Genomic DNA, 23,099 nt, shown 5'->3' on the forward strand with positions numbered 1-23,099 from the left:
CAGCAAAGGTCACCTTTTCTTCTGCCACCATTGGCATTGGCGAGGCTACAGAGCCAGCGACACGTGCCTTATCCAACGCTAGCCACAACACCTCACAGGACCCCCCTGTGCCCCCCACTCAGCTGCCTCCAGTCCTTTCACCCCAGCTCCCTGGGGGTGCTGGGCCGGGTGCAGGAGAGACGCTTCCCCCCAGCCACAGCGCGGGCCCCGGCACTGCTGGAGATGGGCTGCCTGGAGCCAACGCTGTCACCCACCCCCAGGCCACTGCGCTAGCTCCGGGCACACCGGCTATGGTGATGGATGTCACTGCTGCAGAGCACGTCCCCACCACGTTGTTCCCAGCTCTGGGAAGCACTGGTGCTGAGCTGGTGTCCGTCAGGAGTGAGCCCAGTGCCAGAATAACAGCAGGCACCGCTTCCCTGGAGACCAAGGCCACCCCAGGGGGGCTCAGCATGAGGCTGTCCCCCCACACAGCTCCTGATGGCCCTGATCGTCCTTCTCCAGGGCCTTTTGTGCACACCACGGGGTCTCTGCTCCCCCAGACCCCCTCAGCAGGCCCTGGGGCCACCACAGCAGAGATGGCTGCAGGCGGATCCCCTCCAGCCAGACCCAGCATGGCCACGTCATTGTCCCTCATGGATGCTGGTGGGGCAAAGCCAGATGGGGCCCCTCAAGCCACTGCTGCACCAACATCTTCCCTTGGTGTGTATGGCATCGGGACTGGGCCAGCTGCCCACCCATCATCCCTCATTAGCAACACTCCGATTAGTGAAGCAGGGATGGGAACAGCATCGCTGGCCAGTGGCAATGCCACCACAATGCTGCGGGACACCGGAGCCACCCCAACTGTGCCTGATGCATCTCCCAGCCGCAGCCAGCCTGGTCCCAGTGTGGGCTCAGCACCCCTGGGAACTGGTGTCACCCCTGGACCTGCTCCAGCCCCACCGCTCTGGGCTGGGTCCCGACGTGGGGCAGCTCTGGGGGCAGAGACGTGGTCACCCAGCGCTGCACCAGGCATGGGCATGGCTGTGCCAGGCACCCCGGGGGTACCCAGAGCAGCCAGCGTCCCCATGGCATCACGAGCAGGCGTTCCCACTCTCCTGGAAGGCAGTGCCACTGCAGGGATGGCTCTGGGGGTGTCCCCATCCAGCACCTCCCAAGAGATGGCAGCAGGCATATCCCCAGTGTCCCCGGCCACCCCACTGCCAGCAACGGGTGCTTCAGGTGACCCCCACTCTGATGGCAGCACTGCGGGGCGAGTGGTGGGGACAGTGTCCCTGGAGGTGAGCATGGAGGAGAACCCAGGTGCCAGTGCAGCAGGGCCAGCTCCCAGCCACACAATCGTCACCACCGGGCCATCACCAGAGCCACCTGGGACCGACACTCCCGAAACCAGGCCCCCAATGGATCTGCCTCTCCTCGCTCCCAGGGGCGGTCGCTCAGCCCCGCCAGCTGTGGCTAACCCCAGCCCAGCACCGGCCACGGCCAGCCCCCTCCCCAACGCCGCCACTGGCAAGACACCCCAGCCAGTGACACTGCCACCCCCTGAAAACACAGCCGTGGAGGGAGGCAGGGGCAGGTCCCAGCCGGCAGGAGATGGCAGCACGACGCAGGTAGCTCCAGGCTCAACCCCGGTTGAAAACACAAGGGCGGGTGCTGCGACAGGTACCCCCCACAGCAGTGACACCGCCCTGGGGACAGCCGCGCTGGCATCACCCCCCGCCACAGCCAGCATCGCTGCTCTGCCAGGCACGGCTGCATCGGACCACAGCTATCGCACTGCTGAGCCTACCACGGACACAGACACGGGCATGGACTTGGACATGGACACGGCTTCTCCTGCCACAGGGAACGGGGCTGCAGAGCTGCCCCTGGGCTTGCCCACTGCTGTGGCTGGGGTGGCTGAGCCAGGCACCGGTGATGCCACCCCATCGGCACGCTCTGCCCCGGGCAGCAAAAGCCCTACGGCAGTGGCCATCGTGGGCACAGCATCACCCACAGCTCCAGAGCCAGTTATAACACCCTCCCCTGGCCTCCCCCACAGCACTGCTGAGCCAGATGTCAGTGTGTCCCCTCCTGTCTCTGGGAACACCCATCCGGTGGTGGTGGCACCCTCCGTCACCCACAGCATCACTGTCACTGGTCCAGCAGCGGGAGCAGGTGATGCCAGTCTCGACCGGGTCACGACACCCACCTCTCCTGTCCCCAGCAGTGCCTCTGCTCCACGCAGCCCCCGTCTCACCCCAAGGCCATCCCCTGAGGCCACCGATAGCACCCACAACCCAGCCTCGAGGGCTCTCAGCCCGGTCGCTGAGGACAAGCCCACAGCTGGGGTCTCCTCGCTGGCTGTTGGACACACACACACATGGGAGTCTACAGCCGCATCCCGGTCAGGTGCCGGTGACACCACCGCCTGGGCGGACACCACCTCCTCTGAGAGCAGCGCCAAGGGTGCAGCACCCCCAGCCAGCACCAACAGCACCCACGTGCCTGTCTCCAACACTGCTGGCACAAGCCTGGCCACCATGCCAGCCACCAGAGTGTTCCCCAGCAACACCATCCCGCCAGCCACCTCAGCCGGCAGGGACACCTTTGTGGTGACCAGGGCCACCGCCGCCGTGCCATCTGCCATGGCAGAGGCCACCAGCACCAGCAGTGCCCTGTCCCCCGCTGTAACTCACGATGAGACAAGCGGAGGCGGGCAACATGTCCTGTCCCCAGCAGCACGTACCCCCTCGGTGGAGACAACTGCCAGGTCCTGGGGCATCCTCAGTCCCAGCCCTGCCGTTCCAGTGCCCGGTTCACCCCTCCCCAGCCCGCACAGCCCAGCGGAGGAGACAGCAACAGCCCCCTCGTCCCTGCTTGGTGTTGGTGCAACCAGGGAGCCAGCAGCCGGACAGACGCCCCCCACGCCGGCAACAGGCGCCACTTCTCCCACGGCTCTCAGCATCCGTGCCATGGGACAGGCAGCGAGCACATCACCTCCCGGCTTCGGGACATCTCTAGGGGCACCTGCCTGGGGGGAGAAAACAGCCATGGCTGCAGGCAGCACTGTGGCTGTTGCACCCACAGCCCCAGCGAGCCCAGCCAAGGAGGCAGGAGCTCTCCTGGCCCCAGGCACCGCGGCACCGGGGAGACGGCCAGCCACCACCAGCCCTGCCACTGCCCCGGCTCCTGCCTTTGGGACACAGAGAGGACCGGCCATAGCATCAAGTATATCTGCCCACACTACCGCTGGCCACAGAAATCCTGCCCCTGAGCCCCGACCCACCCGCGGGCTTATCGGTAAGTAGATGTTCTTCTTCCCAAAGCAAAGAGCAGGAAGGGGTTGTCAGCCTACCAAGCACCATGATGGCTGAGGGTACGGCCCGGCCCAGGGTGACTCGTCTGCATTGCACATTGGGCTGCCAGATTCATGGGGAAAGGTGAAATAGGACATCTGAGAGCATCCTATTCTGAATTAAAAACTGGGTTAAAAATTGGGTTACAAGCCATCAGAGTGCTGGTCTGGCTGGGCACAGCATCTCGGTGGCAAGCAGGCGAATTTGCCCTGGCTGCAGGAAGGATGGAGCAGACATTAATGTTTTTTCACCTTTTCGATTAATCTCCTGCCCTTTTCAGTGCCGGCAGCCTCACTTTACCCCTTCGGCATGGAGGGAGGGGACCAAGAGTGCATCCAGAGGACAGTGGATTTTAACTCCCCCCTGTTCAAGCCAGAGATTGGGTTCCCCTTCGGGAAGTCGCTGCGGGATGCTCTCTACGTGAGTTCCCCCCTCTCTGAGCATGTAAGGCATGTGCAGCCTCTTTGGTAGAAAAAAAAACACCACGGAAATGGAGCAGAAACTGGATTTAATCCGAATGTTAATTTTTTTGCAATTTAAAATAGCTTGTTTCTGCTCACCCATGGAGGCTAAAAGCCATCCCAGGAGCTGCCTGGGATGTCAGCAAATAACAAGTTATTTTGCTTAGTTTACAGATAATGGGCAGATCATTTTCCCACCCACGGACAACTACGTCCCCTCTAACCCCAACCCACCTCCCCGGGGCTTCAGCGGCCAGGAGGGTTTGCCGATGGTGGCCGCCTTTTGGGACGATGCAGATTTCTCCCAGGGTGTTGGCACCACCTGGTACCAGGTCAGGGCCACCAAAGATGTTCTCCTGGGAGAGCCCAGCTCCCAGCTCGCCCACTTAACACTCTCTCTTGCCAACCGGCAGGAGTACTCCACCCTCAGCTCTACCCGAGACCCCCTTGTCCATGACGTGGAAGCAAGGATTGAGAAATACCTGAAAACCCCCTACGCAGCAAAATGGACCTTGAAGGTGACATGGGAGAAGGCTCCAGCATACCCATCCTGGCGGGATGACACTCGGGTGAGCAGCAGGGGACCCAGGTGTCGGAGGGGACTGTCACCAGCGATGGCCGGGGCAGGGCTGGGCTGCTGGTCTCCTGCGCCTTGATGCGGGCGTTTCGGGTCTCACCGCCTCAGTCTGCGCTGTGGGGAGAGCAGGGGAGGCTTTGGGGGTGCTAAGGGGGTGCCTTGGATTTCTCCAGACGAGCACCTACCAGGCAGTCCTCACCACCGATGGGAACTGTTCCTTCGCCCTGCTGCTCTACCAGGACGGCGGGATGCGGTGGGACTACGCCAAGCTGGCTGTGGGCAACGTGCTGATCGGCTTCTCCAGGTGCTGTGCACGCGTGTGGCTGTGCTTTGGGACAGCAGGGATTTCTCCCAGCACTATGTTGGGACCATCGGAGACGTTGTCCCCAGGAGAGCCCAGCTCCCACCCCTGGAGCAACCCTGTCCCATTTAAACCCTCTCTCCTGCAAATGGCAGCAGTTCCCACCCCAGCTGCTCTGCGTGCAGCAGAGGAGGGTTGTGTTGGGAGGGTGACTCCAAACCTCCTCTCTCCACACAGCGGCGATGGCTATGCCCAAAATAATGAGCTGACTCAAAAGCCACCAGCTGTCAAGTACCGACCCGACCAGCACAGCAGCGCCGGCACCGGTACGGCACCAGGAGAGCCCTCGGGGCAGTGGGGATGGAGGGACCCATGTGCCCCACGCTGGAAGCATGTCCCCAGCATGTGTCCCTGCAAGGCGATGGGCCAGCGAAGCTACCGGGCAAGGGCTGGCCACCGAGGGCAGAGCACAGGTGTCCCGTGTCCTGCTGTGGCTTGCCATGGCCACGCCGGCTCTAGAGGGAGCCTGGAGACCTCGTGTGAGGTCAATGGCCAGGGACAGTTGTCCCACGGGATCCCCCTCAGCACAAGGCGAGACCCCAGCCGAGCTGTGCTGTTCTTTGGTTGCTCTCCCAGATGTGCGTGGGCTGTGGATATACAGGCTGGACAGTCGCTCCCGGGTGAACTACAGGCTGCAGTGCCTGGCGTGGCTGGACGCAGAGCCAGCACCGGCCACCTGGAACAGCCAGCTGCCACCATGCCCCTGCTCCCAGCCCCAGGCAGAGCTGGACCCCCGCTACCGCCAGAGCAGAGGTGCCAAGCATGGCCCCCAGGGCCAGCTGCGGGATGGGGGGACAGCAGGGGGTCCCCTCCTGCTCTGGGGGTGGCCACGATCCCCCCACACCATTTCAGGCCTGGCGGACACCTCTGTGAGGATGCTGCGCACTGCGTCCCCCAGCCCAGCCGGAGCCGGGGTGCGGTGTCTGTACCAAGACGGGAGCTTGCTCGAAGGCTGGCAGGAGAGAGCATGGAGCCTGCCCATCCGCCCCGCCGCTGGTAAGTGGGCACCGGTGCTCCCTCACCCTAAAACACCCTGAGCACCGAGCGCTCTGCAGGTGCAGCGGGGACCCCCACACCCCCCAGTGCCCGGCCTCCTTCCTCTGCAGACAGGGAGCTGGAGGCATTCGACTGGTGCTGCCGGTGCGTGGGGAAGCCCCTGTTATGTGCCAGGTTTGCTGAGAAGAGACCGAGGGTCAGCTGCGAGGGATACGTGCCGCCCACCCCCGGTGAGTCCCCAGGGCTCTGCCTCCTCTGTGCCAGAGTACTGAGTGCGTGGCACAGCGGTACGTGGACCCCATGCATTAACCACACTTTGCAGCATCCCGGTGGGGAGTGCTGAGCCCAGCGCAGCACCGGGGGCTGCTCTCCTCCATGCAATGACACCAGCATTTGCTTTTCTTCCTCCTCCCAAAACGGCTCCGTCTGCTTTGGACCCCAGCTGGTGCTTTTGGGGACCCCCACATCACCACCCTGGATGGACTCACCTACACCTTCAATGGGCTCGGGGACTTTGTCCTGCTGCTGGCCAGTGATACCCAGACCAGCTTTGTGCTGCATGGGCGTACGGTCCAGACTGGCACGGCCCACGCCACCAACTTCATGGCCTTTGCTGCCCAGTATATCTCCACCACCATCACCACAACAGTGAGTAGGAGCGACCTGGGTATCAGTTTGAGCTTCTAACAGGAGAGATGCCTCTGGCAGGTTGGGCATTGGCTCTGCATCACCTACAAGTGGCCGGGACCCAAGGAGCATCCCCTCTCCTTTTCCTGCCACCTCCCGTAACCCCAGCAAAGTGCTAATAGCTGGGGGTTGGACTAAGACTAAGGAGACACAACTCTAACACCTCTTGCAAGCTGGTCAGCAAGGGCCTGGAGCTCTGCAGGAACACGGTCTGCACCACCGTCTTCATTGCACAGCCTTCACCCTGATCACCAGTCTCCTCCGGACACGTTACACAAGCGCGTGCTCTTCCTTGCTTTGCAGAATTGCTCCCCACACCTGTTTCAGTAAGCAAAATTTCCTGGTGTCACCAGAAGCAGCTGTTGAGCAGCGTGAGGAGGGGGCTCAGAGCCTGGAGCCCCCCAGCACAGCTCTCCACGCTGCCATGGTCAGCCGAGCAGTGGTGGTGGCCTGTGCACGTCCCATGCCAGCAGTGATGGGGGGCAACTTGCTGTCCTCTTCTGTGCAACCATCAAAGCTGCTTTATCATTTGTTTGCTGGGGTGAAGAGCATGCCAGCATGGCCCCCGGGGCTGAGCCTCTCTGCCAGGGCTGGAAGAGGACAGGGTTTAGCTTGAGTGTCCCCAGCATGGGGGGATGGCAGGAAGGGACGAGCAGAGGGACTGACTGGGACATCTGCCATGATTTGCAGGTTGAGTGGACCTTGGGGAGCCAGGGTGACATCCAAGTCCTCCTGAATGACAAAACCATCCAGTTTTCCTATTCCCAAGGTGAGCAGGATGTGCTGTTAGACGTTAAATGTATTGAGGGGGATGAGAGGTGTCCCCATCCCATGGGGACCAGCCCTGCCCAGCACAAAGGCTGCCATCCTGAGCTCCATCAACTGTCTCCCACCTGCACCCTGTCTCTGACTCGGCTGGGGTGGATGGGGAGCACTCCCCTCCCCAAATTCAGGCACATCATTTCAGACCCCAGCCTTGCAGGGACTCTCCCTCTGTGCTCTCCTTCTCTTGCAGACATGGGTGCCAAGGTGTACTACAGCCCCGGTGTCCTGCTGATCAATGCCTCCTCCGTCACGGCCATCTTCGATGGGGCCATCGCCGTCTCCATCTCAGCCGCCTCCGGGATCCTCAGCGTGGTCTGCAGCCTGCCCGATCACTACCGCAACAGCACCAAGGGTCTCCTGGGTGAGGACTTCTGGCACCACTGCAGAGCCAGGGTGCAAAGTCCCCTTCCCACCCTGAAGCAGGCTGGAAAACACTGGGGGAACGTGCTTGTGAGGGCAGGGACCCCGGGTCTAAACTAAACACTGGCCAGCACCAGAGAGGAGGTCAACCCCGGCATGGGGGACTCCAGTCCTCTGGTGATGCTCCACCAGGTGTGTGGGACCATGACCCCGCAGATGACTTCCAGATGCCGAACGGTACCAGCATCCCTGTGAACAGCAGCGAGGAGGAGATCTACAGCTACGGGATGACCTGTAAGTCCAGGCTTGGGATCCACCTTGATGACCCCCCCATTCCTGCACCTTCTGGCCATGTTTTGGCTGGAGACATTTAGACACTTGCCTGAGCAAAAGTGATGCCAGGGAAGCCCTTTGGTCTCCTTACTGATCCGTGGAAATGAGCCCTAAAATATAATAAACCTTAAAAACCCAAGGCCATACCCATGTTGTGCTCTCTTGCAGGGGCCGTTGGAGAGCACAGCCTGTTTGCTCAGCCGCTGGACTTACCGGTAATGAACTTCACACCCATCTTCTTGTCTCGGCTGCGGCAGGAGAATGAAAGCCAATACCAGCTCGCAGCTTCACAGTGCCGTGGCAGCAAGGAGTGCATCTACGATTCGCTGAGCACAGGGGACGTGGCCCTGGGCCTGGCCACCCAGAGTCTCGCAGCCGAATTCCAGCAGAAGAAGACAGTACTCAGTAAGTGGAGCAGATCCTCACCTCCAAGAGGGCATGGCTTGGGTAACCAGGCAGTGCCCTGCTCCCTCCCTGGGCTCTCTTGCTCCATGTGAGGCAGGAGAGAAGTCACCAAGGTCTTGGAGTTGCACTGCCCGGCTGGCTGGTCTCCAAGCCTGCGAGATGCCACCATGCTGTACAACACGAGGGCCTTGTCGGTCGGTGGTCATGGCAGCATCTGCCTGGGGTCCCATCCTCACCAGGAGGGACTCAGAGCCAAGGGGTGCCAAGGCCATGTAGCAAACAACCAGCCATGTGCTGGGCTGCTCTTTCCTCAGACGCCTTCCCTCCCGTCATCACCGGTGACGCGTCGCTCATGGCCTTCAGGACAGAAAGGGTCAGGAGGCAGTACCGTGCCACGGGGGTGGGCGCACGCTTTGTCCCCCACCTCTCGCTGGAGCTCAACATATCAGGTAAGGAAGGAGAGATGGGGTGGCTGGGATGAGATGGGGGGACACCGACCACCCTGCCCCTTTCCTCTGCCGCCTCCTCTAACTCCCACCTCTCCCCCCGGCAGAGAGCGGCACCCTGACGTGGGAGCCCCGTGGGATGGCCCCACTCACTGTCAACCTGGAGGCTGTCGGGTCCAACAACCTCTCCGCCCTCCTCCAGCTCCACTTCACCCTTTGCAGCTGCAGCAGGAGCCAGGAGTGTGACTACAGTGACACCGTCACCCTGGGGGGGTCCTCCCTGCAGGTAGCGTCCTGGAAAGCTCCTCCGGTGCCACACTGTGCCTGTCCCCATGACAGCCACACTGGCTGTCTTCTCTGTCCACCCGTCCTCCTCGTGTCCCCTAAGCCAGTGTCACCATCCCCTTCCCAGCTGGCAGCCTGCAGGTGCGAGGGCGGCTACTCGGGTCCCTTCTGCCAGGACGCTCCGGACCCCTGCGCCCAGGGATGCTTCCCCGGCGTGGGCTGTGACTCACACACCAGCTGCGGCCCCTGCCCGGCTGGCCTGACCGGCGACGGACGGCACTGCTCAGGTGACGAGGGCTCACCACGGCCACCGGGAACCTGGGGTGCCCGCAGGACCCCGGCGGAGGTATTTCTTCTGGTGCCATGCTGCATTGCCTCGGCAGATATCGACGAGTGTGCGCAGGGGACAGCATGCCCGGGGAATGCCACCTGTACCAACACGGTGGGCAGCTACATCTGCTCCTGCCCGGCCGGCGAGGAGGGTGAGTGCAGGCACCCTGGCAGGCATGGTTCTCGTCCCCATCACCCCACGGGCCTCCATGGAGGAGGGCTCCCATGGGACCCAAACTAGCCAGAGAGGAGAGGAGGGGAAGCTGGCTGAGCTCTGTACCCAAGCCCTTGCTATCCTCAACAGAAGGGACCAGAGTCCGGCCACCCCTCGTGCTCCCAGGCTGCAGATCTCACTAATCTGCCAGAAAGGGAAACTTTTCCCGTGCAATTTTTCTCTTTCTGAAAAAAAAAAAAAATCTCATCCCATCAAAGTTCAAATGCACATGCAGAGGTTGGGGGGCTAAACTTAAATCCTGTTTTCAGATGGCTGTGGTGGGGTTGGGGTGATGGTTTTTGCTCCTGTTTTAATGCAGTAGGCTGGGATTTCACAAGGGCAAAAGGCTCCAGCTGGGAGGAAGGGCTTTTCCTTGAGGATCTGAATTTACACTAAAAGTCCTAACGCATAAAGCCCCCCCCCCCCAAAACTTGGAAGAAAGGCATTGCAGAGCGGCTGAGGATGGGTCAGTGCGCTGGGGCTCTGCCACTGCAGCCAGGCTCATGCCTCCACCTGACCGGTCCCGCAGGCGAGGGGCCAGGCTGTGGCTCGGCCTGCGGCTCCCGCTCCTGCCCCGAGGGCTACTGCAGCAACGGGGGACGCTGCCGCTTGCACCCCACCACCTGCGCCCCTTCCTGCGCCTGCCCCCCGGCTTTCACCGACCAGCGCTGCCTGGTGGCAGGGGGGGATTTTCGGCCGCTGCCCAGCACAGGTGGGTGCCTGTGCCCGGTGGGGGGTGAACCCCAACCCTGCTCACCCCAGTCCTGGGATGCCAGAGCCACTGCTGCTGCTTCCCCCTGGCAGATCTGCCCCGGAGAAGTGTCTGGCTGAGGGTCAGGACGCTGCGAAACGCCACTGCCAGGGAAGTCGACAGCAGCGTATGTCACCGGAGGGGATGGTCTCGGGGAGCGGGACGCACCGGCACACCAGGCAGCATGGCAGCTTGGGGTGCCTGTGCCATTGTGTGCCCCCTCCCGCGGGATCCCCGGGGATCCAGCGGATCCGCAGGGCCGGAGGGAGGCAGCACCAGCCGCGTGATGTCAGCTGCGGCCTTGGCCATGTGCCAGGTCCCCAGCGCATGAACGAAAGGCCAGAGCAGCCCTTGGGGCTTGGCCGTGGTGCCCGCATCGCCCTTCAGCCTCTCCCCGTGCTGGTGCCGTCCTGCTCTCCCCTCACTCCCTCCCACTCTCCCTGCCACAGGTCTCAGCCATCCTGGGCTCCCTGGAGGTGAAGGCTTTCCAGAGCAACACCAACATCACCCAGATGTGAGTTGGCTGTGGAGTGGCCCCTTGCCCACCCCAGGGAGCCGGTGGGGCAGGGCTGGGCATGGGGCCGCAGGGTTTGGGACACAAAGGGCATTTCCCCCGCCCCAGAGTCTGTTTTTCCAGCCCTGATGCTGGTAAGCTCTTGGAGACACAAGCCCCACGGCACCTTCCATCTCCTGCCTCGTCCCTTCTTCACCAGCCCCCAAACGGGGAAACTGAGGCACAGGGAGGCTCGGTCACTCTGTGAGGCAGCAGCAGCTCTGCCAGCAGCCCCGTCCTTTCCCCGCAGGACAGAGAGCGATGGCTTCACCTTCGCAGTGGTGTCCGAGTTCGCCTATGACAGCCGCGGCACCGTCATCCGGTTCCTGAACGAGGACCTGCCGGGGGCCATCACCGGCGCCTTCAACAGGCGGCAGGGGCGGCGGGAGGCGGGCACGCTCCTCCTCTTCCAGCGCCTGCACCGGGACAACATCACCGACCTGGTGAAGCGTGAGTTGCTCCCGGCGCCGAGCCAGGGATCCTGAGAGGAGCAGCCTGCCGTCCCCATTGTCCCCATCACCCTGCGTGCCCTGGGGTTCGGGTAACACCCGCGGGCGAGGCAGGTGGGCGGCAGTCCCCACCCCAGGCACGGATCCGGCTCAGGGAGACCTGGGAAAGCGTCGAGGGGTGATGCTGCCGCATGGCTGAACCCGTGCCGTCCATCCCCAGTGACGGTGGCTGAGCTGAGACGCTATTTCCCCTGCGGTCTGTATGGCTACAAAGGCTACCAGCTCCACTACGTGGGGACCGCTGGCTTCCTCTGCATCTCCCCTTGCAAGATGGGCTACTGCCAGCACGGTGGCTGGTGCCAGCACCTGCCTGAGGGGCCCACGTGCAGGTAGCAATGGCGCTGGGGATGGGCAAGGGCACCGCGCACGGCCGTGACTCCCCATGGCATCACCGCTCCTCCCTCCCCATCTGCAGCTGCCTCCCCTTCTCCATCTTCTCCCCCACTGGCGCCCGGTGTGAGCAACTGGCCGTCAGCTTCGCTGCCTTCCTCGGCATCTTGGTGGGAGCCCTGGCTCTGCTCTGTGTCCTGCTCGCTGCCGCCTGCCTGGCCTCGCACCTCTGCCGCCAGCACCACCACCGGCACCGGGGGTGAGCCACGGGCTGGACCCGCACAGGGGTGGGTGCTGCGAGTGCAGCAGGGGATGGAGGTTGGGTGTCAGGAGGAGCTTTGCCAACCCCAAAAAACTAGTGGAAAATCCATCTCTGGAAGGTCCACCACTAGTGGGACCCATCTGGCCAGGGGCAGGGGGAGCCTGCCCTGGGGAAGGGGCTGAGCCAGGTGGTCTTTTAGCATCTTCCAGCCCCTTCCCCAGTCATCTGCTGCACAGGGGTGCAATAATATCAGTGGGTTGAACACTACCTTCTCTTTTCCCCCATGTCAAGGAATATTTGCATTTCTTCCTCATCTCACCCAGTGCTCGGTTACAGACAGGCTTTCTATTTAATTTTAATTTGAATACCATCTAAATGATTTCCACTGCAATTCACGTTGCTCTGGAAAGAGTTGATCTGGAGCAAGAAAAAGGCGGTTGCAGGATTGGACCTTGCTCTCCTGCAGATGAGAGGCAAGATGACTGATGAGGTGCAAGGCTGGGGTGGAAGCACCAGCATCTCCTTCCCTCCTCCCCAGCCCTTGGTCCTGGTGTGGTATCCATGCTCTGAGGAAGCTCAGCACCCCAAGCCCCCCTCACCGGTCGGAGCTGTGTCCTGCCCCTGCTGCCAGCTCCCTGCCAGCCCTGGAGCCAAGGCTCTCCAGGAAGTGCCTCTGTTCATTTGCACTTGTGGCAAGGCTAGAAATTGCGTGTGCACAGCAACCGGGGCTTCTCCTCCTCTTGTAGCCTCATCTTGCCCCCACACTCAGTCACTGCTCCCCACTCCCATCCAACCCCGGCACCAGGACAAGGCAGGGGCCCTCCCAGCCCCCCCAACACGTTGTCCCCTTCCTGCTCCCCCCCTCCTAGGGCCAAGGAGACCTTCTGGAGGCCACGGCCCTTCTCCTGTGAGTACATCTCTGCGAAATCCCCCCACCCTAGCTCTGCTTCACCCTGGTCTTGTTTGAGCTCTGCTCATCTTCCCTGCTCCAGCTCTGATGACGGCAGGAGAGCGGGCAGAGTCCGCCCACTCCCACTCCCCGGAAAGACGTTGGGAACTGCGGCTCCAGGCCATCGACCCCTCAGTCCAGGTCTGCCCGGGGTTATTGTCCCCATGGGGGCTTGGGGTGGGGGGCCGTGGGCTGGGGACTGACGTCCTGGCCCCATGTCTCAAAGATGCTCGGGAGCCGTGCCTCGTCCCGGAGCACCACGGACGCTGTGGCTTGCACTGGGCTCTGAGCTCGTTGTGAAGAGCAGAGCCCATGCAGCGCCAACAGCGTGATGTGGCCTGTCCCTCCTTTACAGATAAGGATCCAGAGACCCCACATCAGGCGTCCGAGCCAGCCCCCCCAGCAGCCCTAGCCCACCACCAGTCCTGCCCCGGCTCCTCCGGAGGAGCCAGCCGCTGCTGCCAGCCCCACCGCCCGCCTTCGGGGTCTCTGGCAGTGGTGCCCACGTGGAGGCAGAGGATGGGCGGCTGCCTTTTGCGGCCTGGTCTTTGTGGGAGGATTCACTCTGGAGGAGGTGCTTTTTTTGAATGAAAAATGTAGTTTTATGTTGGGTGGCCAAAGCAAGAGGATTTCACCCTCCCCTGAGGACCTGCAGAAGCAACTGAGATAGTCCTTGAGTGTGTCTGCACCAGGGTATGCCCTAGTGCACTGTAACTGGACGTGGCAGAGCTGCTGATAGCAGAGTTCGGTGGGGCAATGCAGCGATTATAACCCATTAGGAATAAAATAGAATAAACCAAAACTTAAGGCATGCTGCCGAGTAAGTGAAGAGTAACCCCATGGTGCCCGTGCGCCAGCCCTGCTTCCCTGTCACCAAGCTCCTGAGTCCCTGCTTTCTGCTGGTCCTACCCACAGGGCCAAAGAGAAGACGGATGTAGCTTTTTTTGTTGCTCCATCCCCTCATTCCCCCTGCAAAGCCACAAGTCTCCCTCACGGCTCTCCCCAGGCACCACTCACAGTGGCTCAGATCACACAGGCCAGGCCGTGGTCCCCGCAAACACCCCACAGCCCTTTGCCCCTGCTGAGGGAAGATGCTGTGCCCAAGGAGGGTGCAGCAGACCCCAGCTCCAGCCCCGCTGCCCCAGAGCCCAGCCGCAGCCCAGACCCTCACATCCCCAGCACCAGCTCAGAGGGCAGCAGCATCCTGCAATGCCGCTGTCCCCAACCTGCCCCCACCACCTCCCACCCCGTTCAGCAGAGGACGTGGCTGCCGCAGGATCAGTGATGCTCAGACACCTCGAAGGCTTTATTGAACAAACAAGATTTGACAAGGATTTTCTTTTTTTTTAAGAAAGGCAGATGCCCTCTTATGCACAAAAAAATTATTTTTCTCCCAACGTTTCTGATCATGGGGTTGCATTTTGCCCTCGCACACTCAGCAGAGGCATCAAGCAGCCTCTGGCTTGATCTGGAGAATCGCCCCTTCTCCTGGGCACAGAGCCTGGGGACCACTCGAGGAGGGATGGCTGAGGGACAGAAGTGGGGGACAAGACAGGACTGGCTCACAGGGCAAGCCTGGTGCACTGCAGCACTCGAGGGCTCGGCCGCCGTCGACCCCCGCAAGGTGCAAAAACCCATTCCCCGGGTGCTGGGGGACCAACCTCACCCCGCAGCATGGGAGGCACAGCAGGATGCAGGGAGGACAGGGGGTGGCGGAGAGGGTGGGGGGGTACCTGCCCACCTCCAGCAAGGAGGTGCCCATCAGCACCCTCTCAGCTGCAGCTGGGGAAGGACGACTAAAGCAACTGACTTCTTGGGACAAGTCTGGGTTAGAAAAATGAACTTGTGCCAGTGAAGGCAACTGCAGGCACCAGCCAAGTGAGCTGCCCTGCATTGTGGGCAGGGGTGATGGGTGCTGGGGGCAGTGGGGAGGCACAGGGGATGAGCGGGAGCAAAGGACTCCGAGGATCAGCCGTGGCCTGGACCATGTCGCAGATGTGCAACCCCCAGTTACTTGTCCTCTCCATCTGCAAAGAAGAAGAAATGAGGATTGTCCAGCCACCTCCTCCCCAGGGGCCTGGGGTGAGCTGGGAGCCCCCAGGGAGTTTCCACGGGGGAGGGATGGGGGCAGCGGGAAACTGCTGGCGGAGAGGAGACCCCCAAGCCTGCTCACCATTCTGCTCCTCTGAGTCGCTCTCTGACTCCTCTGAGGAACCTGCTGGGGATTGCAAGCAAGTCCCACATCAGCTCACACCGACAACCGCATTAGCTGCCGTCCTCCTGCCCTCCCGGTGCTGTCACCCCCAGACTACGCTGGTGGTTATGTGCTAAGGGAGATGCCCACACCCAACCTCGCACAGCCCAGGGCACAGCATAACCCACACGTGAGCACCCCGGAACCCATCCCTCATCTGCCCGGGGCTCTTCCTGCCTTAACCATGGGGTGGCTGGGATGTTCCCCCCAGCCCTGGGCACCAAGGTAGCATCACCCTGGCACGCACGGGCTGCAAACCCACCCGTGCCGGGTGACTGGTATCCATCACAGCCGATCTTCGGTCTCTTCTCGCTGTAGCGGGCACAGAGGCGTGCACTGCCCGCCTGGTTACAGCACCAGTCGTACAACTTCAGCTCCTGGTCTGGAGACAAAAATTAGCGTAAGGGGCTGAAGGGGAGAGGAGAGGGAGACGGGCTGGCTCTGGGCAGGCAGGGCCTTCGCCTTGGCTTTTGGCAGGTCCACGCTCCCACCGAGGGCAACAGCATGTCAGGAAATAGGTTGGCACGGAGATTAAAATGATTTACAGGCTACAGCAATGCCAGCCTCAGCCAGGGGATGCTAGGGCTGTCTGTGCTTACCGCGGTAGGGGGATGCCTGCCTGGAGGACCTCCAGTACCTCTCCTGCCGCCCTTCAATGAGCTGGTTCTGGCTGTTGTACAGGCAGCGGACACCGGCGCCGTGCTGGTTGGGGGAGGCGGAGTGCAGCATGGAGACGTGGGCAGCCCACCAGCCTGCAACAGGGCAGCAGTGAGCCTCAGCACAGCTCGCCCTGGCCAGCATGCCTGCCCCGGTGCAGCTCTTCCCAGCCAGCATCCCTGCCCCGGGGCAACGAGCGGGGCCAGGGTTGGCTCCTTGTTATCCATCACTCCCATCACATCACCCATGGTGCTACAGGCAGTTTGGAGAGACTGATGGAGACCATCCAAGTAGTCTCCCAAGGTGAGAGCCCGGTGCTGGGCAGTGTCCATCCCCCTGTCTCCATGCAGCTTAGACAGCTCCATCCAGTCTAACAAGACAGGGACGGGTCAGCCCTCGTACCTCCCCATTTTCCCTGTCTCTGCAAGGAAGGGCAGCCCCCCCTCATTTTCCTTGCGGTCCCCTGTCTGCCCAGCCAGGAGGGACCCCAGCCACCCTTGCAGGGGAGATCGTGGGGGAGAGCTCGGTGATGAGGAGAGTGGGGAAGCGGTGTGTCCACTTGCCTCCCCGGCTGCTTTTGAAGCGCGGGTCCTGCTGCCCTTGCTGCAGGGAGCACGGGCAGGGAGGCAGGCCCTGGGTCCAAGCCCGTGGCTCCTGCTGCCGCCCTGTCCACGCCAGGCACTTCAGCCGGTAGTTGACGGCCACGCGGGTCTCCAGCTTGTAAATCCACAGCCCACGGAGGTCTGAGCAGGGAGACAAACCGTGAATTGCCACCTCCAGCCACGGGGACTGCAGCAGCAGTTTCTGCTCGAGGCGAGAGCCGAACGATGCTGATGCTGGAAGCTAAGCCTGTGTTAACCCCCAGCCATGGCACCCCATGCTTAACAGCCACCCAACAGCAGGGAAACAGGGGAAGAGGCTCTTGCCAAAGAAGAAAGCCTTGGGACAGAGCTATTGCAAGAAAAAGAGTCCATGGACACATCAAGGATGTTTCAGCCTCAGAGCATAGCTGGTACCCAGGGGAAGCATTTTATTTGCCTGGCGGGAAACCCTGGCCTCAGTGAACTCAGTGAGAGCCTTGCCACAGTGGCAGGGTGGATTTCATCCCCTGGGAATGTCCCCCTCCCCACACAGCCCTTCCCCAACCCCCTGAGGGGCCGCGTGAACCCTCCCCGGCTGTGCGGCACTACCTGCGTTGTAGCCCCTGAACTGGTCAGGGCGATATTTATCAGCTGGAGGTCTCTGAGTCAGGTCGTCATTGTGGTAAAAGCCATCCCCACTGCATGCAGAGGAAAGGGGAAAAATCAGGGGTTGCTCTTCGCGGGTGCAGTTATCCCAGCCCCAGCCTGCCCTTCAGCTTCCCTGATCCTGAGCCAGTGGGACCCCAGAGCACCCAAATCACAGCTCCGGGGACAGGAGGGCAAAGGCACAAGCTCCCCCAGCCTGCTGCCTTCTCTCTACAGGGTGCGGTTAGTTTTAGGTGCTGCAAATGCTCCTGCTGCATCATGGGCTGAACCCGCGGACATCTCAAAACCCCCGCGACCAGCTTCCATGATTTCCAGCATCTTGCAGGGCAATATGGAGTGGAAACCCACGAGGGGTCATGCACAGGCAAGCACACACATGCCTGTGCCGCCCGCGCTTCCCGTCCCGGCCACCTTTTCCTTACCCAGCTGCAGCAAGCAGCTAATGAGCAAACCCTGGAGACGGCATGCACGGGGCAAGACGTAATGCGAGGAGGCAGGAAGCAACCGCTCCGGCCAAGCAGCGGAAATCCCTTCCCTTGACTGGTGCAAAGTTCAGCAAACATCTCCTATTCCCCACTCCTTCCACCAAAACCACCAGGATACTGGGAGCCCTGGACCCCAGAGGGGTGTGTGGATCTTACAACAAGCACAGCCCAGCAAGTCAGCGTACTGCAGCATGATCCATCCACTAACGGGGCAAATGTGGTTGTGAGACCCCCATATGTTAGGCTATATGGATGTGCAGACCCCATCTGGGCTGCCCTCATCCTTGCAGGGCACTTCATGGGACACAACGGGGAAGGATTAAACCAGCCAGAGCAGAGGGTGGCACGCAGCCCAGTGCTCGGAGGAGGCAGGGGTAGGGTGCTGAGCCTGCTGTACCTGGTGTAGCCGATGAGCACATTGGTGGCAGTGAGCCTGGTGTAATCCCATCGCATGCCTCCCTCCTGGTACAGCATCAGGACGTAGGACCTGAAGCCATCGGTGGTCAGGACGGCCTGGTATGTGATTGTCTGGGGAGAAGCATTGCGGACAGGTAAGAAAGCGAGCAAAGCTGTTGGGTTTAAAATTAGGAGTGTGGGTCAGTGCTCACTGGGGAACAGCAGGGCTGAGGTCCTGATGTGCAAGGCAAACGCAGCCTGGGCTGGCTCACATTTTGTGTGGAAAATATGATGGTTTTACTTTGATGCTGTACCATGAGAAGCCTCAAATTCACCCAATTTTATGCTCCTGAAGAACAATGTTTCTGGTGCACGATAAACTCCCACCACATTGAAGAGAAAGATTTTATGGAGCAGGGAGAGTTCAACTAAAGATGTCCCCCAAAAACCTGAAACCCACCAAAACATGGGCACAGCCCAGTTCTTTTTGGCATAAGTCTTCAAAACTGACCTTTTTCACAAAACTGGTTCTTATTTTCAGGCACAGACAAGGTGATCGCCCATGGGTCTTGGGGTTTTTTTGACAACTCAACAAGCCCTTGAGCTCCATCAGCCCCTTACCCTCCAGGTGTCAGTCCGTGCTGCGTAGGCAGGTGCCTTCTCCCAGGTGATCTTCAGGGTCCAGGCTGCAGAGTAGGAGGACCTCAGGTACCGCCGAACCTTCGCTTCCACATCACGGACAAATGGAGGCTTGTCTGTGTTGAGGGTGGGGAACTCCTACAGGTTGGGTACACCCACATCTGTGTTAGCTCTCAGGGCAAAGGCAGGTCTAGATTGGGGTCATGCATGGAGTACTGCGACTAAGGGTCTGGATGAGATTTGGACAGCTCAAGAGGTGACATGCACAGGAGCAACAGCTTTTAGCTTTGGCCCAGAAAAGGGAAACCCCACTCATGGGCTCCATCAATTACACATCTCAAGGGCCATCCACAGAATAGGTGATGAGTTTATCATCAAAAGGTGTTTCATGCAACCATGCACCCGGGTGACTTTACTCACCTGGTAAAAGGTGGTGCCAATGCCTCTGGAGAAGTCGGCGTTGTCCCAAAACACGGCGATCATGGGAACCTTTTCATGGCCGTTGAAGCCACTGGGAGGAGGGTTGGGGTACGTGAAGATGCTGTTGTCCGAGGCTGGGAAAATGATTTGTCCGTTGTCTGTAAACTGAGCAGAGGGATCCCTCCATCAGGTGAGCTCAGGACCAGAGGGACCCCCTGACACAGGGGTGGCAGCCCTCCCATTTCCAAGCCTACTTTGAGCAACGCCCAAGGAAGGCCACCACCTGCCACCACCAAAATGGCCACAAAGTCACCTCCTGTAAACAGATCCCGGCAGCATCCCAATTGATTTGCCCCCGCAAGTGTCCCATCCCAGGCACCTGGCCCCTGGTGCCTCCCCCAGGTCTCTGGGGGATGGCCGCTTGCCCAACAGAAAGTCAAGCCAAGGTAGACTCACGTAGAGAGAGTCGTGCAGGGTTTTCCCAAATGGGAATCCAGTCTCGGGCTTGAAAAGTGGAGAATTAAAATCCACCCTCCTATCCACGTACTCCAAATCATTCTCCTTCGCTCCATACGCATAGAGGGGCACAGCTGCAACTGGAAAAGAAAACAAAAAAAAAAAACCCAAACAAAACACACTTACAGCAAAGCTGTAAGTCTGTGCCAAAAACTCAAAGGGCTGAAATGATTTTGTTTCCAAAGGGACACAGCCTGGGCAGCAGGAGGATGAAGGGGACACTGCCAATAGCCGCCTGGGACACCCTGTATGTCACCTTCCCTTGCAGGAGCTTGCTACCACCCTTTTTGCTGCCTTACGCATACACAGCTGCCCTAAACCCACTGTGATGGCCCTTGTGGTCACTGTCCCCTCCTGCTCCAGCCCCGCTGAGGCACCACACTGAAGGACTGCCGTTAGGAGGGGAAAAATATTGTACAGGACTGTGGTAGGGGGACGGCAGGGAATTAAACACCCACAGCTCTTTCTAGAGATGCTTACAGCCTCTAGCTCCCTATTTATGTCTGTTAAATAAAACAAAGCATTTGGAAGGGATTGGTTTTCCAGCTGACGGGACCACACTTGAAGGCAGGCTCAGCCTGCCCAAGATGCAAGCTTATGTGCCGGAGCTCCTCATGGTGCGTCTCCCCAAGGGGTCCCGGCTCCAAATAGCCCCCTCGGTCTCTGGGCACCAAATGTCCCCCAGGATGGTCCGTCAGGAGGCCAGACGTGCTCCTCCCGCCCGGGCCGCCCCACAAGCCTCACATACCTGCGGGGCCAGGCAGCAGGGTCGGGGCGGCCACCGGCTTTCCTGGAGGAGCTGGAAACATGGGGGACGATGCATGGGAGGCGACAGTGGCTGCTCCTGGCCTGGGGAGGGTCCCCCTGCCTGAGGGGAGCGGGGCTGGCAGGGCCGGGCTGGCAGCAGCCGGGCTGCAGGACACGGCTGGGCGCAGGGTGGCTGGGGACCCCCCCCGGGCTCCCCCCTGGCCTGGGAAGGCTGCGGGGAGGCTTGACCCACCAGCAGCAGGGGCTCCGCTTGCCAGGCTGGTGGTCACCTTCCCACCCATGAACGGCTGCAGGGCAGCGGGTGACAAGCCACCAGCAGGTCCTGGTCCCGGGACCTTTGATCCGGGGCTGCCAGCAGCGATCCCGGCAGGAGGAAGGCCAGGGAGCCCTGGGCTCCCCGCTGGCGGGGCGTGAGCAGGGGTCTCCATGGCTGCCCCGGCTCCAGTCACACCAGGAAGAAGCCGAGCCATGTCTCCTCGCCCTGCCATCACTCCGGGGAGCACGGCACTTGCTTCCCCCAGAACAGGGCTGGAGGGGACCCTGGGGCTTCCCAGGGGAGGCAGGAGCAGGGCAGGCCCCCCCAGCGCGGCAGCCTCCAGCTCTCCCCTTCCCCCTGCAGAGGACCCCACTATCGACTCACGTCCCGAAAGTGGAGTGGAAAGCCTGGCGTCGGCGGATGCCCCCTCTGCAGTGTTTTCTCTCCGAGGAGCAGAAGGCAGCACCAGGGCAGCACTGGGGGATGCGGGGGCATGGGGGGACGCTTCTCCCAAAGGTGCCGGCATTCCTGAGGCCACTTCGTCTTCAAGAGACCATGTCTGAGTGCCTCCAGCATCTCCTGCCAGCCCACCTGGTGCCCCTGGCACCAGGGGTCTGCTCCCGCTCTGGGTGCTGGGGGCAGAGTGGGGGTCCCCATTGGGTGCCAGTCCCGAGCTCAGCCCATGCCCAGGAAGAAGCAGAGAAGCAGCCAGCGAGGCAGTCGTGCGGTCAGAGACGCCGCTGCCATCTGGAGCCACCGGGACCGGGGGCTGCATCTCCTGGGGGAAGGTGAGGGCAGATGGGGCCAGCGCTCCCGATGCGATCTGTATGATGGCTCCTGCGCCCTCTCCCAGGCTGGCACCAGGGGAAGGTCCCCCCTTCGCTGAGGCTCCTCCAGGCAGCTCCACCACATTGACTTGGCTCAGTTTTGCATCAGAAATTCCAAGATCGGCACCACTCTGGACACCGGGGGCAGACACAGGGGGCTCCACCAGGCCAGCAGTCTCCAAGTCACTGCCAGCTCCACCAGCTCCAGGAAGGCTTGCTCCATTGGCAGCCTCGCCAACCATCCCAGGAGATGAAGACCCCTCTGTAGATGGGGAGGAAGATGCAGAGTGCAGCACGGCTCCCAGTTCTCCATCAGGGGCTCCTGAACCAGCTGGTGCCGCTCCGGCAGGGGCCTGGGACTGCCCCAGGGATGCCCCGTCACCAGCCGCTTCAGCTGCCCCTTCTCCTGCTGCAGGAGGGACGCCTGGCCCCGCACCCAGGGAAGGCTGCAGAGCTCCAGGAGCACCGCCCGCTCCTTTGAGGGCACTTGGGCTGGCTGCATCTGAAACGGAGGGTGCTGCGGCCACACCACCGGGAGAGGCAGGACTGGATGGGGACCCTGCACCGGGCAGTTGATCCATCCCAGCTGCCATCCCGCTGCCTGCAGCCGAGCTCAGGGATGGCTCAAACCCAGTGCTGCTGCCCGCTCCTCCCAGTGGCTGCTCTGCCATGCTGGCTCCATGCTCCTCCACTGCTGGCAGCCCCAGGTTTGGGCCAAGCTGGTCCCCAAGGGCAGGTGATGGGGGTCCTGCCGGCCCATAAGCTGCTGAGCTGGGGGCATCCCATGCCAAAGTCAAGCTGGTGTCTGGTCCTTCAGCTCCAGGGAGACCTGCTCCTTGGGGAGCAGCAGCTGCCATCCCCCATGGCTGTGACGCCCCAAGGGATGGAGGCACAGGTGCTCCCTGGGCAGCACCGAGGTCGGGGCTCGCTGGTGTCTCTGCCCCAGACACGGGGCTGGCCGCAGCCCCCACGGGTGAGTAAGCAGCCCCAGGAGTGCTGGGGGATTCACCGGGCAGGTCCCCTGGCCCTTCAGCCCCCGAGAGGTTGGGCTCCAGCCCAGCACTGCCAGGAGGTGCAGGACCAGGCGGGGACACTTGTCCCAGTGCTGGGGCTGCTCCTGCTCCTGCTCCGTCCCCAAGAGCTGAGGGAGGAGACAGTTCGGCATTCACCAAAGGCCCTGTTCCTCCTGCTGGCAGCTCTCCAGTGTTAGCAGGGTCCTGCTGAGTGCTGGTGGCTGAAGGACTCGTGTCACTCTTGGTATCTGCATAGGGACTGCCATCCCCTGGACCTCCTGCCTGTGCTGTCGCCCCTGCACTCTCAGCCCCCTGAGCCAGGACCCCAGCAGCAGGCCATGCCAGTCCATCAGGTACGAAAGACACTGGGTTGGGGGCATCTGAAGCTGAATTCAGTCCAGTGCTGGGTCCATCAGCTCCCTGGGGAACACCAGCTGCCGTCCCCCATGGCTGTGACCCTCCGAGGGATGGAGACACGGGTGCTTCTGGGGCAGCACCGAAGTCAGAGCTCACTGGTGTCTCTGCCCCTTCGTCAGCTGCAGGCAGGGTGCCAGCCCCCAGGGGTGGGTAAGCAACACCCAGGGGTGGGTAAGCAACACCCAGGGGTGGGTAAGCAGTCCCAGGAGTGCTGGGGGTGTCCGTGGGG

The 23,099-nt window shown here is 61.5% G+C and overlaps 1 protein-coding gene across 1 annotated transcript; it reads right to left on the reverse strand.

The window, feature by feature from the left end:
* Positions 1–14,312: 14,312 nt before the first annotated feature.
* On the reverse strand, positions 14,313–21,739 carry MUC4 (mucin 4, cell surface associated). Its single transcript, XM_072867792.1, has 11 exons — positions 20,998–21,739; positions 19,530–19,669; positions 19,074–19,238; positions 18,636–18,791; positions 18,016–18,146; positions 17,077–17,165; positions 16,450–16,629; positions 15,829–15,981; positions 15,492–15,611; positions 15,149–15,193; positions 14,313–15,002 (listed from the first exon to the last, which is right to left on the reverse strand). Exons 1-11 carry the CDS (start codon positions 21,680–21,682, stop codon positions 14,986–14,988), a joined length of 1,881 nt encoding a protein of 626 aa, XP_072723893.1. The 5' UTR covers positions 21,683–21,739; the 3' UTR covers positions 14,313–14,985.
* Positions 21,740–23,099: the final 1,360 nt, after the last annotated feature.

This window comes from Ciconia boyciana, chromosome 7 (assembly GCF_034638445.1).
Source record: "Ciconia boyciana chromosome 7, ASM3463844v1, whole genome shotgun sequence".
NCBI classification, from domain to species: Eukaryota; Metazoa; Chordata; class Aves; order Ciconiiformes; family Ciconiidae; genus Ciconia; species Ciconia boyciana.